Here is a 17,974-nt window from a genome sequence, read left to right as displayed (position 1 = left end):
CCTTGAAGCAAACAGGCTAGGAGCGGACAGATTTCAATGTCGAGTGTCAATGCAAGCAGCCGCCGACTCGAGGAGGGAAAACAAGGTCAATGCAACCCCGCAACACAAAGCATTATTTCGTCCCGCGCACGTGTCGACGGCAGCGTCAGCTGGTCTCAAGACTCTTGACAGCTGCCTCTGCCGAGTTTCGGCTGCCCGCCGGCAGAGAGTATTGCGAGGCGCCGAGGCCGGACTTGTCCGAGACACATTGGTCGCGAATGACTTGGGGATGGGTCAACAAGAATCTTTGACGGCTACGCAAAACTTAAATTTGGAATCTCAAAGGGAATAGTCAGGAGTAAAGATCCAGAAAATGGTCTTCTTTACTCATTCATCAATGCACCGAGTCGGTCACCAAGGTCACCAGTCGTCATTCCTACCGTCAACTGACCGCCCTGCCCGCCAACCAGGCCGTTGGCATCGGATGCAGCAGCCCATTCATGCCTCGAGCATGTCCTCATCTCCAACTCGCCTTCTTTGCCGCTTATGATTTCAAGTCTGGACTCGGGAATCTGAACGGGGAGAAGCTGATTCCATGCAGATCGCTTAACATCGCCAGCCAATCAACACCCTCCGCATCGCATCGTTCTGTAGGTTGCCCAAATCAAGCCAGAAGAAACACGCCATCATCAGCCCCCAGCAGCCACCTTCGGCTTATTTCTGCTGCGGAAGCCGCTCGCGGCTGCTTGCACAAGCCACAGCCGCCATATCCCAGGGTGGGGCAATTTCCACTTTGAGAAAAACCCCTTCCGACGCCTCGAAACTCGTAACGCTGAGCCTCGTAATTTCTGAAGCATCCCATCTCTGGCCACCCAACCCCCAACTTCCCTCACTTCCCTCCTCCTTATTCACCTCCTGTCTCGACTGCTTCGCTTCTTCTGCTCTAGAGCCAGTCCCTCTGGTCCCTGCTGTGCCCTCGGATGCTGCCGTTGACCTGAAATCTGGCTACCCCGAGTCTCGCGCGCACAGCAAAGCCGGCCGTTGGTGCTCGTGCGCTTTGTCGCGTCGGGATATTTTCTGCGCAACCCCCCCTTTACGGAACTTCCTTTGCCCCTCAAGCTCTCACTTCCTCTCCGCCAATTGTGCTGGCTGGCCGGCCTATATCTCATAATGGGCGCCCTTTACTTCCTCCTGCATCCAAACCAGCTGCGCTCCATCATTCAGTGGTACGTTTGACTGTTCCCCATGCCGCTGGCAGCGCCCAACTGCAACCTCGCCTCGTAATGAATGGAGCAGTCCGTCGCACACATGTCTTGCCGCAACCACAGATTGCTCATGTCTCCTTAATCGCAGGAAACTCTGGCACAACCCCGTCCACAGGCGCGATCCCTCTACGGAGTCTGAAACGCTGAAAGAGTGTTTCCGGTTCCTCAACTTGACCAGTCGCAGTTTCGCAGCCGTCATCCAAGAACTTGACCATGAGCTCCTCGTCCCAATTAGTCTGTTCTATCTCGTATTGCGAGGTCTCGACACCATCGAGGACGACATGTCACTACCCTTGAGCGAAAAGGTGCCTTTGCTGCGCGACTTTCACAACACCATGGAGATTGACGGTTGGCAATACCACCAAAGTCAGGAAAAGGACCGCGAGCTCTTGGAAAAGTTTGACGTTGTCATCACCGAGCTAAAAAAGATCAAACCAACTTACTATGCAATCATCAAGGACATTACCGTGAAGATGGGCCGTGGCATGGCTGACTACGCCCAAGACGACGAAATGATCAAGAATGGCGTCGACACCATTGATGACTACGAGCTGTACTGCCACTATGTCGCCGGTCTGGTGGGCGAGGGTCTGACCAGGCTGTTTGTCGCTTCAGAGTTGGGCAACCCCAAGCTGGCAGAGCGACCCTCCCTGACTGAGTCCATGGGCCAGTTCCTCCAAAAGACCAACATTATCCGTGATCTCCGAGAGGACTGGCACGAAGGCCGCCGATGGTATCCCAAGGAGATCTGGAGCAGGCACGTGGACAAGTGGGAGGATCTGTTTGACCCGGAGCACGAGGACAAGGCCCTGAATTGCATTTCCGACATGGTTCTCGATGCCTTGAAGCACTGTGAAGAGTGTCTCTTCTACATGGCCGGCATGCGCGAGCAAAGCGTCTTCAATTTTGTTGCCATTCCCCAAGGGATGGCCATTGCCACGCTGGAACTCGTCTTCCGCAACCCCGACGTGCTCAAGCGCAATGTCAAGATCACAAAGGGCGACGCCTGCCAGCTCATGACTGAGTGCACACAAAACCTCTACACCGTATGCGAGGTGTTCCGCAGATATGCCCGACGAATCCAGAAGAAGAACGACCCCCGAGACCCCAACTACCTGAACATCAGCGTGCGATGCGCCAAGGTATGTCAGACTAACGCACTCGTCTCTGGCTAGAAATCTGCTGACACGGCCATCAGATCGAACAGTTCATCGAGACGCTGTACCCCCGCCAAGACCCCAAGCAGCTCAGCTTGGAGAGTAGCCAGCGACAAGGAAAAGAGCCAACCACGGACCCTGGCGAGACCTTGGTCATGTTCGGTGTAGTTGCTCTCTGCCTCTTCCTTGTTTCCGGCCTGATGGTTAGCACGGCCCTCTGGCATGTACACGGGAGACGCGACTCTAACATGTTCGCAGATTGGTGGCGCATGGCTATTAGGGGCCAAATTCCCCAACATCTTCAAGGAAGCGAGCATTTTAGTTGAAAAGCTCAGCAATCCCACGCCAGCAGCCACGACAGCCATCACGACGGCCCGAGACGAACTGTAAAACCAAACGCTCCATCTCCCCCCCAGTGATGAGTCCTCATCTCTACCGTCTCCTCTTGTTTCTTCTCTTTAATTTCATAGCAAAAATTTGGGCATTGCGCTGTCCTCCGAATGAGCATGTAATGGTGGGCGAAAGCGAATGACAACACATGGGGTTCCATCCGACCTTTAATACCAATAATATACTGACCAACCACACGGCCACCAATGTTCCCATTCCAGTTCCATCTTCCTCTTCCAGGCCTGCATGGTTCAACGTAAATGGGGCTCGGCTCGGCCCAGCACGGATGTCAAATTGCAATCTGGTCCTCCGATGACCACGATTGTGCCGAAGAAGTGCTAAAAGTAAACTATTACCATGCTCCAGGCTTCTCCCTTGGAATGGCCCAATCGAGTTCTCTGACATGACGGACGAAGAGGGGTGTCGAGACTCTGTTGGCGAGCAACAGTTCCTAGTGTGTGTCTGTGCGCGTATATGTGTAGCGTAGCGCCTCTGCTTGCTCCTTCAGCACGGGAGAGGCATCTGCTACTAAGCACTTTTGATGGGACTCGTGTAGCGAGTACGAGCGCCTGTCGCCAAACTTGGCTGCCTCTGCTACTTCTTCTTCTCCTTCTTTATGAATTCTTGTACGTACCCGCCGCCCAGGTGCCAGCTACCTAAACTGGAGGGTCAACTGCATGGATGCCATGGGACGGGATAAGACACCCCTGGTACGGTCGTCTACAGGCCCGTAAGAGTAAGAGGTACAATTCCAACAGCCGGTCCGGGTAGTATACATTGTACTTGTATTCAAATGAGCTTGTCAAATCGTGTGCCTCGTGCTTCGTGTGCATGATGTAGCTTTGAATGAGCGGATAGCGTAATGTATTTAAAGGTCTAAGCTGGTCAAGATGGTCAATGGTCAAGCCCAAAGTGTGCATCGCCTGTCGGTGCCGCGGATGACTATGGGGAAGGTAGGAAAACAAGGACAGACAGGGCCAGGGGCTCGTTTTCCAGCAAGAACAAGTTGCTGAAACGTTGGCCGTCTGCCTAGTCAAGGAGCAGTCAAAAATGCCCAGATGGCTCCGCCAACGTTGGCGAGGGCACTCATCCCTCCAATTTGCCCGTGACTAGTTCAGACGGGGCCGATGCCGCCGCAGTCGAAACGCCGCCCAAGGCTGCTGCTGCCGGTTGATGACGAGCCTCGGGATTATCTGCCTCGTTTCAGTGCACGCGCTTCGACTCGTGCGTGCAACCGCTGCAGCTTCAGAGATGGTCGGGTTGCGTGAGTATGAAGGCGGTTGCTTCTCGCGCATGGCAGCAAAGGCCGAGTCGTTGGTTCCGCTGGAGGTTCCTTCCTGGTTCTCCGTGTGAATTGCTTGGCAGGCTCACGCCCCACCACGTCCCAAACTTGGGCGGTCAGCCCCGCTGCCGGACTGCTGTATATTTTTAGCACGAAATACATGGCGACTTTTGTCAACACTGAAACTGCAATAAGAGAGCCGCGGATAAAACGACTGATATTGCGTGCAAACTCAGGCTCAAGGGATGTATCGTCTTCTAATACCTCCCCTAGCTTGTTGGCAACCTTATTTATCTGCCTGAGTGTTGTGGGCGTCTCAAAGTCGGAAGAGTTGTTGTGATATAACGGCGGCGGCGATGGTGTTGATGTGTAAATTGCAGCTCGTTGTTCAAGGGCCTCAATTACAGGCTGTGGATTGTAGGGTGAAATTCCAGTTTTTCGAAAGGCTGTGAGAATAGTAGTAGTCTTGAAAGCTTGTTTTCGTACAGCTTGAATGCAAGCAAGGAATTCAATCTTTGTAATATTCAACACGCCGTCTCGAACAATGATATCCAACGCCTTTGCATGATAATGCTTTAGTGGCTGAAATATCACAACATCAAGAGGTTGAAGGATGTGTGTAAGGTGCGAGGGCAACGCAAAGGGAATTATATCGTGCTGTTCGCAGTATTCAACGAATTCAATTGTATGGTGTGATCCGTGGCCATCTAGGATTAAAAGGCGATATCTGCCTATTGGCGTTGCAAATTCCTGAAAATGCTGTATCCAAGCAACTGCAATTTCGTCATTCGTAAAGCCGGTTGGTGAGACTGTTATTTTGGTATTAGCTTCAAGCTCCTTTATCCGATACCAGGACTCCATGTGTTTTTGCCCTGTAAGGATAAGAAAGGCAGGAATAACTTTGCCGCCAGCAGAAATGCATTCTATTGCTGTTGCAGTCTCCCTGTTTTCTGGCATTGAAAATAGATGCGCTCTTCTTCGCTTTGTAACAACTAAATGGTCCTTTCCCATTCCAATACGAAAGCCAGTCTCATCCATATTCCAGATATCTTCAGGAGGGACTCCGTACTGCTGAATAGCCTCTTTAAGCTTGTTGTAATAAGAAAGAGCTCTTGTCACATCTTCTGAAGCTTTTCGACTTGAATCAATCTTTTTTTGAAGACCTTTATGATAGTGATGCCGCTGGATAAAGCGTGTAGTCCATCGCGTTCCAACTTGCCTAGGCGGGGCAGTTGACGATGCCCTCTCTTTTAGGATGTAATTTGCAGCATCTGTAATGAATTCAGGTCGTACAGCGAAGTTGGCCTTATCAAGGCGATCGATATAGTTACATAAAGCAACTTCCTCTTCTCGTGAAAGCATTGTATTTCTTGCTGGATGGCCTTTCCTAGCAGGAACGCCGTTAGCACGTCGTTGAAGCCGGCTACGAGGCACGTTGAATTTCTTCGCCACAGAGCGAATTTTTGCACCTGGATTTTCCTCAATATACTCAAGAGCCTCGTTGACACGTAATTCGACATCGCTTTTTGCCGTTTGGACGCTAGTTGCAGCCATTTTCGCGGTTCAACGCGTCTAGGTTGAAAATTGGCCCGCCTTGGTGTCCGGCCCGCCTTGCTGTCGAGCACCACCTTTGGTGGTGAGGGCTTTTGCTAGCCGAACCACATAAAGTGGGGCGGGCACGATTACTCCGTACTTCATAAAAATCAGTCAAATTCTAAATGGCTGACCAGCACTCTGTAACTCTGCAGTTTCTCTAGTAAAGTACCCAACTAGTTTCGTCGCTGCCAAATTGCAGGCAGATACCGGCCGGGGTGAGCCGTCTTTATCCTGGTGTTATTGGGTCGAGCATCGGTTGGATCAACCGAGGAAGCATGCAATCGCAAGTATTTTTTGGACGAACTGCAATAGTAACCAACAGACGGGGATATCGTGGCGGGCTGTCTGCGGCTAGATTTCGAGGCGCAGCGGGGGTGACGATAGCTACGTGGCTGGCGCCATGTGTGATTTGTCATGTGACTCATGCCCGGGACGGGACGTCGTTATGCACGCACGAGGGCTCCCTACAGAAGGAGGCGGTAAGGCCTGCAGAAGGACGCGGACGTGAAATGTACAAGTTAGTGTTTCCGGAATGTGCTCGAAAACTGAAGCATTGAAATAGCATTCAGTGGTGGCATAATAAGTGAGTTGCGATTCCAGGCTTCCAGCATTGAGCATTGACCAATGATATCGGCCAAATAGTCCATGTCCTCCCCCACTTCCCCCTTCCCCCCTTTTGTTTTTTGATAAGATGGATGATCGATCTCTTCGGCGTGCCACACATCACCAGGCTTGGCGCCTAAAATAGGAAAGGAAAGGGCAGGGAAATTGAAAGGGAAAAGGTTAATGAATGCCAGCACCAAGAATTAAAGACCACCCAGGTATTGCGAGCCGCAAGCATTGCATTCCATTCTTCAACATGCACGGAACTGCTACCCGCGGCCCGCCGCACCATGTGCGTGCCATTCGCTCCAATACCTGACCGACGCTGCACCGGAGTGCCACGTACGGCGTACCACACACTTTACTGCCGACCGCGCCGTGCTTACTTTGTGTGCACCTTCGTGTCGTGTCATCCTAACCCCCCTCCTCGCCCTCCTCACCTTCTTGACCTGCCGCTCTCGGCCGCCGCCAACGCCGCCGTGGCGATTCCAATCTCTCCATCTGTTCCTTTTGGAAAATACCCGCCACTCCCTCCATGTTCTACCCCCATTTCAACTTGCCTCCCATAAGACCTCTTTGTTGTTCTGTCTTGTTTCTTCTTTGCTCCTACTCCTGCGCCAGTCACAAGCGGCCGCTCGCCCCCTCCCTGCCTCAGCCACGCCCACCTCAAACCGACTTCTGAATCGTCGTTTCGGACTCTGCCTCGACTCATCCTTTTTTGCAACGTGCACCCGATAGATAAAGCCCCTGGTCTCCAGTGGTCAAAGGGAAAGACTGTTCAACCGTCGCAGAGGATGCACCCAGTGTCGGCCCGACCATCCCTTCAGCAGACCTGTCAAGATTGATGCTCCGAGCCGGCATGGGGCAACACGACGACGCGGCAGGTCGTGGTGACGGCCACGTCGCCCTGCCCGTCAGAGCTGGCCTTGCCAGAGACGGTTTCAGAAACGGTGACGAACAGCTGCACCCGCCCGAATCAGCAGACGACGACTTCAGTTCATTGATGGCCTCGTCCATGGTGGCCACGCTGCTCAACACCGCCTCGAGCCCCGTGTCTCCTGGACAATCGAGCCCTCCGCTGGACCAAGCCAAGAACTCGTCCTTTGTCCCACCCGCGAGGCCCAGCAGCACGCCGTTTCCGCTCCCCGAGAACCGTGGCACTCGTGTGTGCTGCCTCGACGACTCTGACTATGGCAGCGACATCGAAATGTTCAACGAGTCCTCGTCGTCCGCCGCCGAAAATACCATGACCGATGCCTCGCGAGCGACCCCGTTTGACGAGTCGCCAGCCGAGGTCCACGAGGCCATTTTGGATCACCTCTTTGGCTACTGCAGCTCGCCCACGTCGAGCTGTGCCCTGAGAATATCTAGCCTGACCAAGTGCTGGAGCAGTGCCCTCAGACACTGCCGCAGGCGAGAACTAGCAAATTTGGCCCTGGTAAATCCAGTGTGGAGAGTTCTTGTCCAGCAGCGTCTCTATCGCCACCTCAAGCTCAAGGCTACTGTCGAATCCATTGAAAATGCAATGATGCACCTGGCGGACAAGCCGCACCTATCGTGCCACATCAAGCACATCGAAGTTTGGTTCCCCGTGTTTCAGCCTACCTTCGGCCCACTTGCCCTGTCAAATACACTCGCCCTCCCAACCGTCACGTCGGACGGTCTGACCAATGCCACCTATATCTTGCCTGCAAACAATTGCACGCTGGACGACGTCTTCCGATTTGCATCCCTGGCCTTGCCCTGCCTGCAAGTCTTGTCTTTGGAGGGCGGTGAACGACGGAAAGCGCCCAAGGTGGTTTACTTTCGCCGACAAGAGGATGTGCTCTCTGGCCGGGCGCTGGAAGCTGTTCCGACAGTGAGAGCACTCGTCACAAGAGGACAATGGAATCTGATGAGAGAGAGCGGCGACTTCCACACCATACTTGGCGCTTTACCAAACCTCAAGGAGTGGCAGGCATCATACAGCAAGCCCAAATCCAAGAGCTACATTACCATTTCCGAATTTCTACCCTCTCTACCCATGCGCATCACCAATCTCAGCTTGTGCCTCGAAAATGACTACAGAAGGGAGACTATGATGCCTACTTTCTACACCAAAGTCGCAACAAAGACGCACATCTGCGCTAGGATGGCCGAGGTCACGACTCGACTTGAGCACTTTTCATACACTGGCCGCATCTGCCACAGGTTTTTTGACATGGCTGGCCGACTCGCAAATCCCATGGCAACTAGGTTGAGGTCAATTGACTTGACCGTCAAGAATTGTTGCCGCCACTCAACCAGCTATCACGAATCGGGATCCGGAATACAAGAGTTGGGGTTTATTGAGGCTTTTGAAAGACTAGTTTTATCCGCGGTGAGGTCTTTGGACAGGTTCAAACAGGTCGAGTATCTCCGAATTCGCTTCGTAGATCTAGGTAGGTTCAGTGTCGTGCACCCCCCCTGGCCCAGCCCGACTATACCGTGTCGTGTACGTCGGCTAACCCATTTTCAAGATTCCATCTTACCACCGCTGAACCCGTACTTTCTCATGGCGAACGGAGAATGTTCAGGCGTCTGGAGCGATGGAATCGTAGCAGAGCTGTCACGAGTCCGGCCCGGCGTCCACTTTGCCGAGCTCTGCGAGAGCTTTGGCAACATTTCGTACGGCAAAGACGGCAGGATGATGATTATGCCCGAGTACCCGCGAACACGGATATCTTCGTTGAAGCTTTCGAACTACCGGTCGCTGGCAACCAGAATCACGATTCAGTAGCCAACGGAGCCTGTCTACAATGTGGACTTTGAAAATTTCACAGACAGCAGAAGAGGGCAAAAGACTTGGGGACACCGTTACTCCTCGCTGCGCATTTTCTTCTTTTGTTGTTTTCTTAGATTCAATTTTTATCATGGCCTATCTGCATATCTAGAGGCGGCGTTCTTGGCCTCGCAAGCGACGGGATGGCAAAAGAAGAACTTTTTTCTTTTTTTTAAAAAAAATTAACAACGACGGGCGAGGTTGGCAAACGGAGCGGACTACAAACGGGACCACAGAGCACGGAGTTTGGGAAGCGCAAGTGACACAAAGACACTATTGGTGAAGATGACGCCGGCGCTGTGGGCAAGGGTCCGAGAACCGATTTACTTGGGAATCTGATCGCGATGAGGGGCGATAAGAAATTACAGACTTGGGGAATTTTGATGATTTGGACTTGGTGGTTGCGCAAAATGCGAGATAGATACCCACAATGAGAATTTACCTTGATCAGCACGGTGGTGGCGTCTAGTTGGACTACGAAACTGAAACTGATGGTGACTGCGTCATGTTGAATTAGGAGCTACTGACTGAGCTGTGCGCCATGGGTGTTGCGTTGACACCGTCGCCGATGATGATGCCCAGTATCCAAGAGTTGACGAGGAAGAAGGCTGTCGACGACGCCCACAGACCAGGGAAGAAGGTGCTGCGACCCAAAAACTCCAACTGATAGCCCTGCTGCAGCCAGGCTGCTTGCGACACGACCCACAGAACCAAGGCGGCGATTCCGAGACGTGGTTTGCGCAGGAACGACGACGTGGGCAGGTACAAGGGCAAGAAGACCAGGTACCACAGGAAATACTACGCTTGTAAGCTTTCATGGCGTCCTCTTGCTCTCGCATGGACGGTGCTCGTGCCCCGCCGGGTCGTGGGCTGCCGTGCCGGGGGTGGACATCTTACCTGCGAGGTGCACACCTTGTTGAACGTGACAAAGGCGAATGTCTGGGCCATCATGGTCGTGGCCAGATCCTTCTTGGCCAGGACGAACGGGATGAGGACGCACGAGAGCGACAGCTGCGGGAGGAAGGCGAGCGACTCGGCGTGCAGGAAGGAGGTGTGCGGCGCCGAGGACCTGAGGTACAGCACGATGTTGTAGGGCGAGAAGTTGTGCCTGTGGTCGATGCGGGCGAGGTGGTGGAAGAAGGTGTGGACGAGGAATGGGCGGCCGTAGCTGCGAACCATGTCAGTGCTTGCGCGCGCGCGCCAACGGGAAAAGGGACGGAACTCACACGGCGTACATGACGACATTGAGGCCCACGAACGTGGCTAGGCTCACGGCCGCGAGCCGGATCCTGTCCCTGGACACGAAGCCTGCGATGCGATGGCCTGGAGGTGGTTTGCGCGGCGTCCTGGTCCCCTGCATGTGCTCGGCGTCCATCCACCACGCAATGGCGGGCGCCCAGATGCAAGGGTAAATCTTGAAGTGCACGCCGAGGCCCAGGATGACGGCTGCCAGGTCCACGCGCCTGCTTTCCACCGCCCACACGAGTGCGGTGGCCAGGACGCCCAGGAGGCCCTCGGAACTGCCCCTCGTGCTGATGGTTGCCACCATGGGATTCCAGAGCCAGAGCGCGGCGAAGGCGCCTGCCCGCTCGGGAGACATGCCCCTCCGGCGGAGGATGCGTAGGATGAGCCAGCCTGCCAGCAGGTCGGCGAGCGCAAAGACCATCTTGCCGAAGGAGAAGAAGGACACCGTGGGGAGGAGGAGCCATGCGAGCAGAGGGGTGTAGCGGTAGGTGTCGCGGGCGTAGGGGGATTGCGCCTGCCAGACGTAGCGCGACGCATCGGTGAAGACGAGGTAGTCTATGTCTGTGTATTTGATGGCGGAGCGGGCGTCCTGCAAGGATCCGTAGACGAGGAGGATGAGGCGGAGGAGCGCGGCAATGAGGAAGAGGGACGTCGGGCGGAGGAGGGACGACGTCATGGCGATGGGCGATGGCGATGGCGTCGAGACGGGAATAAGATGGGGATTATGATGGCGGACGAGGCGTCGGTTGAGATATTCTCATGCTTGCGGGCGCGCGCGCTAGACGAGACCAAGGTCGATACGAGGTGTGGAGCGAAGCCTCGCACGTCGCACGTCTGAGCTTTGCGTCGGGATGGACCAAGTCGACAAGTTGGGGAGCGGAATGGAGTTGAGATAAACACGTGGGGCGTGCGGAATTTGGTTAGTGCGGAAGCGGCCGGCTCCAAATTTGTCACGATAACCCACCTCCATGGACGACATCTCCTCGCTTGCGGCAAACTCTATCCCCTCGAAGCCGGCCCCGTGACCCGACCCTCGTCTGATGCATGTAACCATAACCATGCCCGCGGGAACTAAGAGGCACCGGGATGGCAGTGTGCGCGAGAGGCCGGCCCGGGATCGGGATCGGGATCAGGATGGGCCCCGCACGAGATTTCACCCCATGTTTGAAAACTTCCGCGACGACCTGGATGAGCACTACGACCGAAGGGAGCGGATAGTCAAGGCGTCCAGGGATGTCACCGCCCAGAGCAAGAAGATGTACGTAACCCCCTTCTCGCGCCTTCCATGGACACAGGGTGCTGACACTAGCTAAAAAAAGCATTTTCGCCTTGCAAAGGTAAGACTGAGCCGGCTAGATGCCTACACACGCCAACTTTGCGCTCTGGGCTCACAAACACGCCAGGGTCAAACAAATCAACCAGGGCCTGCCGCCTTCCACGGAAAAAGACGTGACGTCACGAATGGCCGAGATCACAAAGCTCCTGCAGTCCATCTCCCCTGATGTGCAATCCATCAATCGCTACCGATACGCCCAATCGCTGCGCTGCCTCGAGGAACTCGTCGAGGCCCTCTCGTTTGCGCACTACCTCCGCCACCAGAAGCTGATTACCTTGGAGGAGACGGCCGCCTCCACACCAGGGGATATTGCGCTCACTCCCCACGACTACATGTTCGGCATCTTCGACCTTTTTGGCGAAATGATGCGCTTTGCTACGGTGACGACGGCGCAGAATGGCGAGATGCCGGGCGGCGAGGATGGGCGAAATATACTTTGCGACATTCAGGAGTTGGCATGTGCGTTTGAGATGCTGAGGCAGGTCCCGACAAAGGAATACTGGGGCAAGATGGAGGCCATGAGGCAGAGTGTGCAAAAGGTTGAGAGGTTGGGGTACGGGCTTGCTGTGAGGGGGAGTGAAAGACCCAAGGGATGGGTGCCTGACATGAAGGATTACATGGACGGTGGGAGTCCCTGAATCGTCAGAGACGGTGGGAAACACACTGTCTGGGGTTTCTGAAAGAGTGATGGCAGCAATATCGGCCAAGTCGGTGAGTGACAAGTTTTGTACAGACACTGTGGGAAGATATCTGCTTCATACTGTATACAGACCGTCGTGGCCCCCAGATAATGAGCTCCTCTTTGGTCGCGTATTCCCGGACGCTTAGCATTCTCTCTATTCGCCATCTGTTTACGTCGGACGTCGAAGCTTTGACACAGAGCTAAAATCGAATCTAATGCTTTCAACACGAACCCCCCATTTTGCTATGGACAACTTGGACTACTGCTACTGAAGTACGGCCGCTGATATCACCATGTCTCTGCTCAGTATGGAGATGTGCCTTTTGAGGTCTGGTCATGTTGTTCGGGCTTCTGGTGCGCTCCCCCCTGGACAAATCCGGGTGCCAGGAGACTGTCGACAACTTAGCTACGCGCCTACTAGGAGAACACGAGGCCTTCAGGGACCCTCTCTCCTTAGCGTGGAGCACGACACCAGGAGACCGGCTATGGGAAGCGTACTAACTGGATGCACGCCGTCACTTCTGCGCTGGAAGCCCGGCCGAAAAAAGGCACAATGTGCCTGATGCTTTCTGGACTCAAGTGCCATTTCGAATACAGGCCACCCCCCTTGGGAGGCAGAGGATGGTTGACTAGAACCAGACTTTTCAGTTCATGGCTTTGGCTTCTCCCTAGGCTCGCTGGCTCATTGAAGCCCTGCTTCCATCTGGTTCCTCTGTCGTCTTCGTCTGGATATAGACTTTGTTCATGTTGAGCTACTGATATGGCCTCGTCGTAGGGTTCCTGAGCGCCTAGGCCCTGGTGCTCGGATTTTTGCCATATATTTGCGCGCCGCCCCTGGAATCTGTATGCCTCAACCAAACCACCTTGTCTTCTCTTCCTCAGTGCCGTCTCTGAACAAGTTCTGTCTGCACAACACTGCGCCTACCGCTTTTCTTCTTTCTTCACAATGAGTTCCACTGACGGCAACAACTTTGAGGACGTCCAGGACACTCCTGGCAGTGCCTCCGCCGATGATATCGGCATGAGCGTATTTGACGAGGCCTTCTTCGGCACCGACGTGGACACTGATGAGCTTCCGTCGCCTGAAAGCACCCACGTCAACGTGGAAAGCCATGAGAATGCAGCCACCAGTGCCGACATGCTCGATGTTTTCAACCAACTGTCTCGCGCTATTGAGCTTTCGCCACCTGCCAGACCTCACGGCAACGTGGAAAGCCTTGAGAGTGTAGTCCCTGATGGCAACACGTTCGATCTCTTCAACGTAGCGCCTGAAACTGACGTGCTGGAGCTTATCAATACACTCACCAACACCAATGGGACTGTTGAAAATGCAGTCACCAACACCCATTGGACTGCTGAAAATGTCACAGTCAGCAATGGGACTGTTGACCGTGCGGCCACCATCTACGTCAGCATGCGGGATCTTGACAAGTCAGCCACCAACGCCGACGGGGAGGACATGAACAATGCTGTCACCAATGCCTCTCTGCCAAATCACGGAGCTGAGCCACCAGCGGACTCACAAGCGTCCGTGGAAAATCAGAATGCCACGACCAGTGTCCCAATGCAAACACCAGCGGACAACCAAACACTGTCGGGCAATGAAGATGCTGCCGTGGTCACTCGCCAAGAGGTGCCACCAAGGGACTCACAAGCGTCCATGGAAAATCAGAATGCCACGACCAGTGTCCCAATGCAAACACCAGCGGACAACCAAACACTGTCGGGCAATGAAGATGCTGCCGTGGTCACTCGCCAAGAGGAGCCACCAAGGGACTCACAAGCGCCCGCGGGAGATCAAAACGGCGTGACCAACGTCCCAATGCAAAGACGAAGGGTTTACCGACGACGCTCGTCGCGCAATCAAGGTGCTGCCATGGTCAGCCGCCCAGAGGGGCCACCAATGGGCGCTCAAGCGCCCGGCAGGGCCTCTGGTTTTGATGCCCCGGATGATCGGTTTGGGCTCGTGAACAACGGCCCTCAACATAGGATGGTTCCAACCACAGCCGAGCCAACCGGAAACCTTGCGGCCCCTGGATATCCACCTGTGCCGCAACCTGTGCCGTATCAAAATACGGCATATCAACCTGCGCCGTATCAAAATACGGCATATCAAATTGCGGCGCATCAAAATACGCCGTACCAGCCTGCGCCGTACCAGCCTGCGCCATACCAACCTGCGCCGTACCAACCTGCGCCGTATCCAAATACGCCGCATCAAAATATGGCGTATCAGAATGCGCCGTACCAGAATACGCCGTACCAAACTGCAGCGTATGAAACTGCGGCGTACCAAAACACGCCGTATCTAAATACGTCGCATCACAATACGGCGTATCAAGCTGCGTCCTATCAAACTGGGCCAGCTTTTCAACCCATTCGGCAAGGTCCAGTGGTTCCTCAGCATGGCGGCATGGGCATTGCTCCCCATATTTCCCACCCTGCTGCCTACTCAGTTCCGCGGAGTCATGAGGTGGCTCGTCATTCCTTTCATTGAAATCCACGGGCATCTCATGTTCCTGGATGAATGGCGATGCCGTTGCTGATTGCGGCAGAAGTCGCGGACGTGAAGGCGGGCACGGGTGGGAATGCATACATGGTATGCTGGGCAAATCACGATTCACGACCATGGAGGAAAGACATTACATAGTGATGCGGTTCATGTTTAACATCAGGCAGGATAGGTAATGATGGAAATTGGAGTTTTTGGTAAAGATGTCTATAAGTGAGGTGAAGAACAGGTCGTAGAGTCGCCGGCACAATCCGGGGGCGGCCCCACTTCTCCTGGGGAAGCCGTGCCTGGCCTGATTGGTCATATTGCCAGCAACGCCCCCGCTTTCCAGGGCATCCCGTAGTACCCAGACAGGTAGCTTTGCATCGCGTCACAATGCCAAGGATGCTGCAAGTGCGCTAGTGCATACTTGGGAGTACCCGAAAGGCAGAGACGCCATTTACGGCCGCGAGCCACTTCATGATACTACAAATAGTCTCTCGCAGGAACACGCCGTTCTGGAAATGCTGCAGCTCCAGCTGCACACTCGCATTCATCCTCGAATCATGGCAGGCATCCCCTCCGTCACTCATCCAGGCCCAGGCCCCGGCCCCGGCCTCTTCAACGACGACGAAGCCCGCTGGCGAGCCGTGCGGACGCGCGACGCCGCGGCAGATGGCTGCTTCGTCTACGCCGTCGAGACAACAAAGGTCTACTGCCGACCCATCTGCAAGGCCCGGTTGGCCCGCCGCTCAAACGTCCGGTTCTATACCGGGGGATCCGAGGCGCTCGAGGCCGGATTCAGGGCCTGCAAGCGCTGCAAGCCCGAGATGGAGGGCCTCATGCCCGTGGACCGTGCCGTCGAGCGGATTCGCCAGTTTGTCGTCGAGCACGCCGCCGCGGCGGGGCAAGCGGGGGAGGCATCATTGAGCTTGAGCCAGATGGCCAGGAAGTCGGGGCTTTCCAAGTGGCATTTTCACAGGGTGTTCAAGAGGACTCTGGGCGTGACGCCCTTTGAGTACCTGCGCAACCAGAGGATCGCATGGCAAGGCTCGCCCGTCTCGTGGAAGGACCTGGCTGCGGGCGTTGGCCTGGATGACACTTGGACCACGGCCTTGGACACGGATGGACCCAGCGAGAGCCCGGACGGGAGGAGTTTGGCCTTGTCTCCGTCGGAGCCAGAGTGGGATGACCTGCTGCTTTGGCCAGAGGACACTGACTTGGTGACCGGGTGGCCATGATGCACCGCCGACCGATTGGACGTCACACCAAGATCCGGAGGCCGTCTTATCCGGCGGATTCCAGCGGCTGCCCTGGCCGACAGGCATAAACTCGGTGCTGCGAGGTGCACAAGGTTTTCAATACGATTCCTCCCGGCGGAGGCCCGAGCAGGGCATGGTTGCTCGTCGCTGACTAAAACATGGCCTCTGATTGGCTGTGCGTGCCAGCCACGCCCTTTGACGACGCAGCCTCGACCCTTTGTCCGACTTAGACGGACGCTCAGATTCGTAGCGATACGCAGAAAAGGGAATGGCCAGGTTTCTGCATTGAATTGCGGGCTTTGGGATTGGGCAGATTACTTGATTGACCCAGTGGCCCGGGTCAAGGACGTGGAGCAGCTGGAGCGCCATTCACCCCCTTGCAGGGCATAAATAGTTACGACACTTCAAGCATCTCGTCTGCAACAACCATCGCCACCAGCGTCCACACGCACCCTCGACTCTCTCGCCTGCTCCCCGAGACACCTTCGGACCGGCCGCCGTCCGAGGAAAGCAAAAGGCAGAGTTGCCAAGGTCCCCAAGATGCCGCCCACAGAATCATCGCCCCTCCTCCCCGCCGAGCCGCCGACGGAGACGCCGTTCCGCCAGGCCTACGACTCCAAGCCGCTAGATGCCCGCTCGACGTCGTCGCAGTCGAGCGGCTCGCCGCGCTTCGACTACGGCGACGTGCTCCGCGACGTCATCATCGGCTTCTCGGACGGGGTGACGGTGCCGTTCGCGCTGACGGCGGGCCTCTCCAGCCTCGGCAGCACCAAGCTCGTCATCGCGGGCGGCCTCGCCGAGCTCTTCTCGGGCATGATCTCCATGGGGCTGGGCGCGTACCTGGCGGCCGTGACGGAGCGCGACACGTACGCCTCGCACGAGGCGAGGGCCGGCGCCCACGGCCTGGCCTGCCTGCCCGCCGAGCAGCGCGCCGAGCTGCACGCCATCCTCGGCCGCTACGGCGTCTCGCGCGCCGCCGCCGAGCCCCTCGTCGACGAGCTCTGCGCCGACCGCCGCAACTGGCTCCGCTTCAAGATGGACTTTGACCTCCGCATGGACGAGCCCGACGCCCACCGCGCCTGCGTCTCCGGCCTCACCATGGGCCTGAGCTACTTTGTCGGCGGCCTGATCCCCATGGTCCCCTACTTCCTGCTCGCCGACATCCGCGACGCCCTGCTCGTCAGCGTCGCCGTCACCGTCGTCATCCTCCTGGCCTTCGGCTACGTCAAGAACTACGTTGCCATCCGCAACCACCGCGCCGGCGCCTGGGGCGCCCTCCAGACCCTCGTCATCGGCGTCCTGGCCGCCGGCACGAGCTACCTCATCGTCAAGGCCCTCGACAGAGGGGACGCCTGACCGGTCCCTCGTCTACCTGCCCTCCCCTCCGTGCCAAAGGGATGCCAACGGCATGCGGGAGGGCTCCTCTCCCCCCCTTGTTTCAGGTTTTTGCGCGGCGTTGAGCGTTGGGCGTTTTGGGCTTGGGTCGTCGTCGTCGTCGTCGTCGTCGTCGTCGCCTCTCTCTGTCTGTGTAAATGTATATCCTCGACCCTGCGGGCGCCATGCCCACCTCGTTGTATCATAGTCATAGCTACAAGGCCATCTGGTAATCTGCTGCTGCAAATGGAATTCCACCCAGACACGTGTCCGGCACGCAGGCAGGCAGGCCACTCTCACCTTATATCCTGGCGTGACGGTGCATGCCCTTCCACTTCCACCCGTGTACATGCTCCCACCGTTCGAGCAGTGCTCCGACCGCTCCAGGCGACAGCTTCTCTCCGTTGAAGCGCTCGTCTCGACGTGATTCCTCGACTTTGCTCGCGCAGCGGGTGCGTTTCGTCCTGGCAGCATCCGACTCGGGCACTGTAGGCTCATGACTCGGCCGCGCT

At 55.9% G+C, this 17,974-nt stretch overlaps 8 protein-coding genes across 8 annotated transcripts; 6 read left to right on the top strand and 2 right to left on the bottom strand.

Moving 5' to 3' along the window:
• Window positions 1-1,149: 1,149 nt before the first annotated feature.
• MAM_07593 (squalene synthase) lies at window positions 1,150-2,791 on the top strand (the record flags this gene model as incomplete). Its single annotated transcript, XM_040826391.1, has 4 exons — window positions 1,150-1,205; window positions 1,333-2,386; window positions 2,443-2,604; window positions 2,660-2,791. 4 exons carry the CDS (start codon window positions 1,150-1,152, stop codon window positions 2,789-2,791), a joined length of 1,404 nt encoding a protein of 467 aa, XP_040675604.1.
• Window positions 2,792-3,980: 1,189 nt separating this feature from the next.
• On the bottom strand, window positions 3,981-5,627 carry MAM_07592 (transposase; the record flags this gene model as incomplete). Its single annotated transcript, XM_040826390.1, has 1 exon — window positions 3,981-5,627. One exon carries the CDS (start codon window positions 5,625-5,627, stop codon window positions 3,981-3,983), a length of 1,647 nt encoding a protein of 548 aa, XP_040675603.1.
• A 1,504-nt stretch (window positions 5,628-7,131) lies between these two features.
• MAM_07591 (uncharacterized protein) lies at window positions 7,132-9,030 on the top strand (the record flags this gene model as incomplete). The annotated part of the gene is made up of 2 exons (XM_040826389.1): window positions 7,132-8,692; window positions 8,771-9,030. The coding sequence occupies 2 exons, from the start codon at window positions 7,132-7,134 to the stop codon at window positions 9,028-9,030; spliced, it is 1,821 nt and encodes a 606-aa protein (XP_040675602.1).
• Window positions 9,031-9,585: 555 nt separating this feature from the next.
• Window positions 9,586-10,993, bottom strand: MAM_07590 (Mannosyltransferase, DXD; the record flags this gene model as incomplete). Its single annotated transcript, XM_040826388.1, has 3 exons — window positions 9,586-9,870; window positions 9,970-10,240; window positions 10,299-10,993. 3 exons carry the CDS (start codon window positions 10,991-10,993, stop codon window positions 9,586-9,588), a joined length of 1,251 nt encoding a protein of 416 aa, XP_040675601.1.
• A 382-nt stretch (window positions 10,994-11,375) lies between these two features.
• On the top strand, window positions 11,376-12,291 carry MAM_07589 (translin-associated protein X; the record flags this gene model as incomplete). The annotated part of the gene is made up of 3 exons (XM_040826387.1): window positions 11,376-11,575; window positions 11,637-11,654; window positions 11,721-12,291. 3 exons carry the CDS (start codon window positions 11,376-11,378, stop codon window positions 12,289-12,291), a joined length of 789 nt encoding a protein of 262 aa, XP_040675600.1.
• A 990-nt stretch (window positions 12,292-13,281) lies between these two features.
• MAM_07588 (uncharacterized protein) lies at window positions 13,282-14,832 on the top strand (the record flags this gene model as incomplete). Its single annotated transcript, XM_040826386.1, has 1 exon — window positions 13,282-14,832. The coding sequence occupies one exon, from the start codon at window positions 13,282-13,284 to the stop codon at window positions 14,830-14,832; it is 1,551 nt and encodes a 516-aa protein (XP_040675599.1).
• A 560-nt stretch (window positions 14,833-15,392) lies between these two features.
• MAM_07587 (Metal binding domain of Ada family protein) lies at window positions 15,393-16,067 on the top strand (the record flags this gene model as incomplete). The annotated part of the gene is made up of 1 exon (XM_040826385.1): window positions 15,393-16,067. One exon carries the CDS (start codon window positions 15,393-15,395, stop codon window positions 16,065-16,067), a length of 675 nt encoding a protein of 224 aa, XP_040675598.1.
• A 561-nt stretch (window positions 16,068-16,628) lies between these two features.
• Window positions 16,629-17,444, top strand: MAM_07586 (uncharacterized protein; the record flags this gene model as incomplete). The annotated part of the gene is made up of 1 exon (XM_040826384.1): window positions 16,629-17,444. The coding sequence occupies one exon, from the start codon at window positions 16,629-16,631 to the stop codon at window positions 17,442-17,444; it is 816 nt and encodes a 271-aa protein (XP_040675597.1).
• Window positions 17,445-17,974: the final 530 nt, after the last annotated feature.

The sequence above is a fragment of the Metarhizium album genome (genome assembly GCF_000804445.1).
Source record: "Metarhizium album ARSEF 1941 chromosome Unknown scaffold_33, whole genome shotgun sequence".
Taxonomy (NCBI): domain Eukaryota; kingdom Fungi; phylum Ascomycota; class Sordariomycetes; order Hypocreales; family Clavicipitaceae; genus Metarhizium; species Metarhizium album.
Note: the sequence above shows the minus strand (reverse complement) of the source record. Positions and strands in the feature narration are given on the sequence as shown.